Genomic DNA, 7,684 nt, shown 5'->3' with positions numbered 1-7,684 from the left:
CCTTAAAAAACCACATCAAGCAGCATGAATACAGTATCTAAAATGCATTCGCCACTCAGATCCCACGAATAAAACCCAACGCAAGCAGAGCAGGGGAATGAGCATGAGCATGACAGAAGCAAAGCCGCCGTGTTCCCCCACCCACCTCTGCAGCCACAACCCCAGCGCTACGTGTACCTATCGATCACCGTCGAAATCAAACACAAACGGTCGGATTAAAACTTCCGTTTTGTATAAGTTTCTGCCCAAGCCTCACGAGTCCCCTCGTCCGCCCCAAATCTGGCGTCGCGCTGTCTTCTTCTTCTCTTCTACCCCCGTGCGCCTCCGATCCAGCGCAATCCGGCGCGGGCTCTCGCGAATCTGACGGGGGCTCTTATAGATTGGTGTGGTTCGGAGGTCGCTGTATCGGCAGGCGCCGCCGGGAGCTGCCGATTGAGCTCCGGGTCGCCGGATTTGACCGCGTAGAACGAGACCCAGGAGGCGGTTTGTGGCCCGCCGCCTCGCCGGTAGCGTACGCCGGGGGACGGCACATGCGCGTGACGGTCACGCCGAAAGACGAGGAGAGGCTGGTCGTGCTGATGACGAGGGAGCGGCCGCGGTCGGCGGTGCTGGCGCCAGGGGGCGACCTCGTTTCCGCCAACGGCGGAGGGGAGACGTCTGACGAGGACTCCTCTGAGTCGCTGGAGGAGATTACGGCCGCTGACTTTCAGAAGGAGTCGTCCGGCGGCGCCGCCGCCGGGACGGCCGCGTCGGCGGCGGCGCAGAGATCTAGGGTTTGGATGGGGTACACCATGTCGCGCAGTTACGCGCCGGCATTCCACAGCTTTGCGTGGGCCCAGGCCGTGCAGAATAAGCCGCTCGTTCCTCCTCCTGCCGCCGACGAGGACGAGGTCGAGCACATCGTGGACACCTCTGACGAGGAGAAGGAAGAGGGCGAGATTGAGGAGGGGGAAGCTGTGGATACCTCCTTTCCATCTCCGCATGCACAGCCTGAGACTATCGACTTGGACTCTGATGTGCCGGAGAAGTCGGAATCGATGGCTGTGGAGGGGAGTAATACTGCGGCTGTGGCTGTTGAAGAGGAGGTTGATTTTGACCAGCGTGTGGGGAGCATATTGGAGGAGCTTGAAATGGTTTCCATCGAGGAAGCTGAGAAGTATGGGCTGGTGTTTCATTCCAAAGATAATGTGTTTAATGGACATAGTGTTTGATTCAATTGCTGAGCATAAGTTATTTGCATTGTAGGTCATTTGAGGGTGCGTGTGAACGCCTGCGCACTTGCTTTGAGAACCTGAAGCCGCTGTTCCTGGAGAGTGGTAGCCCGATGCCTATGCTTGACGCTCTTGTTCAGCAGGGGTTTGTTGGAATTGACACCATAACCACTGTAAGACTGACTGTTGGGTTATTTCCTTTGTGAACCACACGTCTCACATCTTTTGCATTGTTGTAGGTGGCTAATTCATATGCCATGCCGAAGAGGGTCCAGAACAAGGAAATGCTCTTGAAGTAAAGAGAAGTCATCTTTTGCTAATCATTTGTGGAATAAATTGACTTCTTTTCTGTATTACTAAAACAGTGCTATTGCATGGCTAGGTTGCTGTTTCACTTAAGAAACAGATATTCAGACATGCTGACACCTGACCAGCGAGTTGAGGTTTGTCTAGTTTGTACCTCTTGGGTCCTCATTATGATTAGATTTTGCTCTAAAGCTCAGTTCTCTTTCTTTTCTGTGAACAGCTCGATAGTCGTGTGAGACAGTTAGCTTTTGTGGATGGAGAAGAAAATACTGATGGTCCAAATGCCAGTTGCAGCACCAATTCAACGAACGTTGTGGTTCCAACTGGACAGGTTCCATCAGAGAGATTACCATTTGAATCAGGAGCAACAAATCCATTTAGTGGCTCAAGTTTGCCCTGGTTGGAGACACAGACAAAGAATAGAATGGTTAGCCCCTTGCTGGATCTTCATGCAGATCATGATGAGAACAGCTTACCCTCACCTACCCGAGATAATGCACCACAGTTTTCTGTGCCAAAGCCCATTGGGTTTGGAGCATTTCCAATGGGACCTGACAGATCTTTGACAGAAAGAGCTGAGCCTTCTAAAAAAAATCTGTATCCTTCCGTAAATGATTCACTGGATGTTTCCTCATACAAGCAAAAGTATAGCCAGAAGTCTAACTTTGCAAATGATGATCTTCCAAGCCCAACTCCTTCTGGTGATGGTGATAAATCTGAAGACAAAGATGGTGATATGTTTGGTGAAATTTCAAGCTTTTCATCTTCAAATAAGACTGCATTGCCAAGTGTGAGTCAGATACCTGCTTCTCGGCCTAGTACAGTTAGCAGCAGCAATGGCAGTTTCAGTGGTCCTCCAGGTTATGCTAAAAAAATTGAGCAGTCTGTTTCAGGCCCCAACCTTGCTCTAAAACCTTCAGCTAAAAGTAGAGATCCAAGGCTCAGGTATTTGAACCGTGATCCTGGTGATGCAAACAGATGTATGAATTTTGCAGAACCCAATGCGTCCCTAGGGGGGACCTTGGGCAAGCACAAGGCAGTTGGCCAACCTCTGATGGATGAAAACATGGTAAAAAGAGCTAGGGGGAGTATTGGTAATCCCAGGGACTTGCAGGTACCACCAGGTAGAGATGGAAGCAATATTAGCTTCTATCCAAGTGATAGAGTTCAATCAAATCAGAATACAAGGCTTGATACCAAAACAACAGGAAATCCGAATCTTAGGGCAGACAGTCAACTGCTTAGTAATGTGAGTAGCATCACAAATAGTAGTGTAACGAGTACCAAAACTCTTAATGCCGGGCAACCTGATTCAGTTCCACAGACCAGTGCAGCTCCTAGTGTTTCGCTGCCTGCAGTGTTAAAGGACATTGCTGTGAACCCGACTGTGCTCATGCATTGGATTCAAATGGAGCAGCAGAAGAGGTCAGCATCAGAACCTCAGCAGACGGTAAATACTTTAGGTGGTATCTCTTCTGGCATGATCAATAATGACACTGCAGGGATGGTTATACCACCTGGCAGTGCTCTAAAAACTGCAGATGCTGCACAAATTCCTTCTATTAGGCCACAATGTCCGACGCAAACAGCCCCTGTGGTAAAGCTCTTGCTACGACACTTGCATCTTTGTTTGATAATCGTCTCTATCGTTTTACTTTATAGTGATTTCCATCTCAGTATATTTGTGAGGCATAAAAAGTCAAGAGAAATAACTTAGGACTTGGGATATCCATGTTGAGGTTACATTAACTTGGCAGGTTTTACATCGCCAATAGTTAGGCAAACTATTTTCTCGTCTGGTGTCATTTGCTGCTTTTGTTTTACGATGGTTCTGATGTTAACTGTTGTTGTATCTATAGATCTCACAAACTGATGCTGGAGTAATACGTATGAAACCGCGTGATCCCCGTCGCATTCTCCATAATAACACATCGCCAAAGAACGATACAACGAACTCTGAGCAGGCCAGAAGCAATGGAATTGTCCTGCCAGTCTCCCAGGACAGCAAAGACAATATGATCAACCGTGAACAACAGGCAGAGCAACTTCAGACTGGTGCATTGCCTTCTCAACCAGTTTCATTATCCAACATTGCTCGGCCATCCACCATGAGCGCCAGTATGGTGGATCCTGTCTCTAATTCACAGTTAGCTGCTTCATCACTCATGGCTCCTCAGCAAACTTCAGGCAGCATAAATAGGGCAGATCCAAGACTAGCTCCTGGGCAGAATGATCCCAATGCTGATGCCGCAACAAATGCTTCTCCTGCTACAACGCTTGGTGCTGCACCACCAGCTAACCAATGGGGAGATCTCGATGATCTCCTTAGCGGTTATGATGACCAGCAGAAGGCTCTCATACAGAAGGAAAGGGCAAGACGGATCATGGAGCAGCAGAAGATGTTTTCAGCAAGGAAGCTTTGTTTGGTACTTGATTTGGATCACACACTCCTCAATTCTGCGAAGGTATGGTTTGTAGCCTATGACTTGAGTTTAACTATTTGACAAGTTAATTAACATAGTTTGCACTTCTAATTCAGTTTTTAGAAGTGGATCCTATTCATGAAGAGATTTTGCGGAAGAAAGAGGAGCAAGACCGGGAGAGGCCAGAGCGCCATCTGTTCCGTTTGCATCATATGAGCATGTGGACCAAACTGAGACCAGGAATATGGAACTTTCTTGAGAAGGTTTTGCCATCTTAGATATCTCAGCACCGATTGTTGTCTTAGATATCTCAGCACTGCTCATGGATATATTTTTCTACTCTGTTGAATATGGTTCTGTTTGGTGCTTTTATGCTGTAGGCAAGTAAGCTTTACGAGTTGCATCTATACACGATGGGGAACAAGCTGTATGCTACTGAGATGGCCAAGGTTCTTGACCCAACTGGAGCACTGTTTGAGGGGAGAGTCATCTCAAGAGGTGGTGATGGCACGTCAAGAGGTGGTGATGGCGATTCTTTTGACAGTGATGATCGAGTACCGAAAAGTAAAGATCTTGATGGGGTATTGGGGATGGAATCTGCAGTCGTGATCATTGATGACTCTGTGAGAGTCTGGCCCCACAACAAAAACAATATGATTGTTGTAGAAAGGTATGTTTCTCTGTCAAATGTTTCCTCAAATTGAAAATAATATCACATGCATCTTGTTAAGCCTATTAAAACGATGTTGTGTAGATATACCTATTTCCCCTGCAGTAGACGGCAATTTGGCCTTCCTGGACCATCACTTCTTGAAATTGATCGAGACGAAAGGCCAGAGGATGGCACTCTTGCTTCTTCACTGGCGGTATGATGTGACATTCCCTCAATGAACTCTTGAGCATTTAAATTGAATACAACTTTTTTTCCAGTGAAAATGGAAATGCAACTTGATTATACTGATACTTCTCAAATTCTTGAAATAGGTTATTGGACGCATTCACCAAAACTTCTTTTCTCATCCCAACCTAAATGATGCTGATGTGCGGAGCATACTAGCATCTGAGCAGCGAAGGATCCTTGCTGGCTGCCGTATTGTCTTCAGCCGGATATTCCCGGTTGGAGAAGCTAACCCCCACTTGCATCCTCTATGGCAGAGTGCAGAGCAGTTTGGTGCAGTGTGCACGAACCAGATTGACGATCGGGTCACTCATGTTGTCGCCAACTCCCTTGGGACTGACAAGGTGAATTGGGCATTGCAAACGGGCAGATATGTTGTTCATCCAGGATGGTGAGGAATATTAATTCTTAATTTACTTCAATCCATTTTTTGTTAAACAAACCTAAATTCCAATTGTACCATGTTTGCCATCTACAGGGTAGAAGCTTCAGCACTCTTATACCGACGCGCCAGTGAGCACGATTTTGCAGTTAAATAACATATCCTGAGCCTAAATTCCCATCCAGTGTCCCTGGGATCCTCCTAGGACATGGTTCGGGTCATGAAAACATAACATGACAAGAAAAACGAGACAACTTCACTAAAAACACTGGACCTTTCTAAGGAAACAATTGTCTCTAAGAGAACCGCAGGTTAAAACAGGCAACGAAAAATGCTTTCTCCAAAGCCTGAAAGAAGAGAGGTTTAGCCCAAACTGTCTTGGGTGGTGAATATGTTTGCTTGGAAGGGTTCAGATACACCATGGAAGACAGACATGCCAAAGGCAAAGGTGGGCGAAGAGTCACCACTCTATACCTTGTAACATGTAGAAATGGTATCTTTCCTGTACGGTTATGTGTTTGCGGCTTTGCGCTGGCCTCCTGCCAAGCGTGTGCTGCTTGCCACAGAAATGGGTCATGGACTCATGGCCGATATCAGTCATCCGCCGAAGTGGCTGCAGGAGCAGCAGTCCTTGGAATGAAGGAGTCATTTAAGTCCCTGTGCTCAAAGCCACATGGAAAAGGACACCTGCTCTCTACACTCTCCGCAACAGAACAAAAAGTTTTCGTATTCGTACGGTGCGAGGTATCAGTTCATGACGCCAGGGTAGGGCGTGTACGGAAAAGCTTTTTGGTCAGCGGGGAGTTAAAAGGTGTGAGATAAGAATGCAGAAGATGTCATCGAAATGTTCGGTGAAATTTTTCCAAAGATTTTGGTGGCTAGAACTTGGTAAAGGAATAGTATGGCCGGATGATTCGGACTGTAAGGGGCTTGTAGGGGGGATAATGATGAAAAATTAACTTTGCATTGGTTTCTATACCGAACTCCTCACATTAATTGGCTGTTAAAAATCTTAACTCCAAAAGGCATTTAACATATTAACTTTTCCCACCATATATTTTTCTTGCACTCTTGAAAACCTACCTTCTGTTCAGTGGGGGAGACGGGACCAGCAGGAGCCCTCATTTGGAAATTACGTCTAGGTCACTTCTTTTTTGTACATGTAACCATGTATTTTTGGGCTTTGGCCCACCTAATGACAGTATTTTCTGCTCTGGCCCTCTATACACTCTTTTTCCTGCTTCTGTTATGAGAACGAATGCAAATTAAACCTATTGAAGAAACATGTGCAAGTTGTTGAGAATGAAATGATTGAGAATGAATCTGTGTTTGTTTTCATTGATCGGTGCTATATTTATACAAGGAGATGTGGCGCCTCAAGATTTGGGCACAGTTGCTGCTCGGGAGAAATCGGGAGAGAAAACGTGTGGAAATTATAGAGGCGACAGTTGCTAATTAACTGTCGTTAGTACTAATTAACACGTGTTAAATCTAACTGATCACATGCTAATTTATTCTTAACACGCCTTCTCGTACTTGTAACACCATGGAATCTTATAATCTTGTAATTTCGTAATTTCCTCAAAAAACCCTATGGGAAAAATATTGAGGAAAGTAATACTTATATTGATATGTTGTGAAAACTCCTTCCTAAAAACCTAATGGGAAAAATAAGGAGAAAGTGGTACAACATATATTGATTATTGTTACTTGATAATTCATATTAAATTTTGTGAGCAATAAATATGTCTTGTATATCATCTTTAAAAATCCCGGTGGGGAAAATAGATAATACGACATATAATCTTATGTTGATATTACCTCATTAAAAATATTTTATGAGAAACTAGTGAGTAAAACTCATAATAGGAAAAGAGTGCAATATGATGTTGTGAACCGGTTAAATTTAGGTGGATACTCCCCCAAATGCTTGCATGTTTTAAGTTGTCGCATACTGATATAACCCGTTTGCATCTGTGCAACATAAGCAGGATTATCTTCATATATAATTGTAGGTGATTCAATCGAATCAATACCACATGATATATGTGGTTTGTCATTCTGTGAAGACATGCACACATTTGTGTGTTGCCCGTATTAATTCCAGAATAATTGGTGGGTTTAGCCACTAGAGTGAAGTATGGACAACTTTTTTGGATGGCTATCCTACCATGTAGGAACATGCAGTCTATTTTGATCTAACTTTGTGGGATCTGATAAGTAGTCAGAGTCAGTTTATCCAATGATAGTGGAGTTTTGATATCTCTTATCCTGTCACATGGTTTAAATGGATCTTTCTCTACATTTAGAAATCGAACAACCATGAGAGATTTGGTGGATAAGATTTGTCCATGTTAAAAAAAAATCCAAATTTGGTCGATGTACCATAATACTTGAAAACCCAAGTAAATTTGGTCTTACACGGATCCTTCATCTTGAATTCCGTCTTTAGGTGATTTTACCA

The 7,684-nt window shown here is 44.7% G+C and overlaps 1 protein-coding gene across 1 annotated transcript; it reads left to right on the top strand.

Moving 5' to 3' along the window:
- Nucleotides 1–255: 255 nt before the first annotated feature.
- On the top strand, nt 256–6,444 carry LOC100836693 (RNA polymerase II C-terminal domain phosphatase-like 3). The gene is made up of 11 exons (XM_003577484.4): nt 256–1,156; nt 1,246–1,384; nt 1,451–1,506; nt 1,594–1,654; nt 1,738–3,114; nt 3,377–3,982; nt 4,057–4,203; nt 4,321–4,610; nt 4,695–4,806; nt 4,925–5,229; nt 5,317–6,444. Exons 1-11 carry the CDS (start codon nt 531–533, stop codon nt 5,375–5,377), a joined length of 3,780 nt encoding a protein of 1,259 aa, XP_003577532.1. The 5' UTR covers nt 256–530; the 3' UTR covers nt 5,378–6,444.
- Nucleotides 6,445–7,684: the final 1,240 nt, after the last annotated feature.

This window comes from Brachypodium distachyon, chromosome 4, assembly GCF_000005505.3.
Source record: "Brachypodium distachyon strain Bd21 chromosome 4, Brachypodium_distachyon_v3.0, whole genome shotgun sequence".
In the NCBI taxonomy this organism is placed as follows: Eukaryota; Viridiplantae; Streptophyta; class Magnoliopsida; order Poales; family Poaceae; genus Brachypodium; species Brachypodium distachyon.
The sequence above is the reverse complement of the archived record's forward strand: the minus strand, read 5'-3'. Positions and strand labels throughout refer to the sequence as shown.

Coding starts and splice junctions, on each gene's coding strand:
- LOC100836693 (XM_003577484.4), top strand. CDS start 531: ATGCGCGTGACGGTCACGCCGAAAGACGAGGAGAGGCTGGTCGTGCTG. Junction 3,115..3,376: donor CGACGCAAACAGCCCCTGTG/GTAAAGCTCTTG, acceptor TTGTATCTATAG/ATCTCACAAACTGATGCTGG. Junction 3,983..4,056: donor CACTCCTCAATTCTGCGAAG/GTATGGTTTGTA, acceptor CTTCTAATTCAG/TTTTTAGAAGTGGATCCTAT.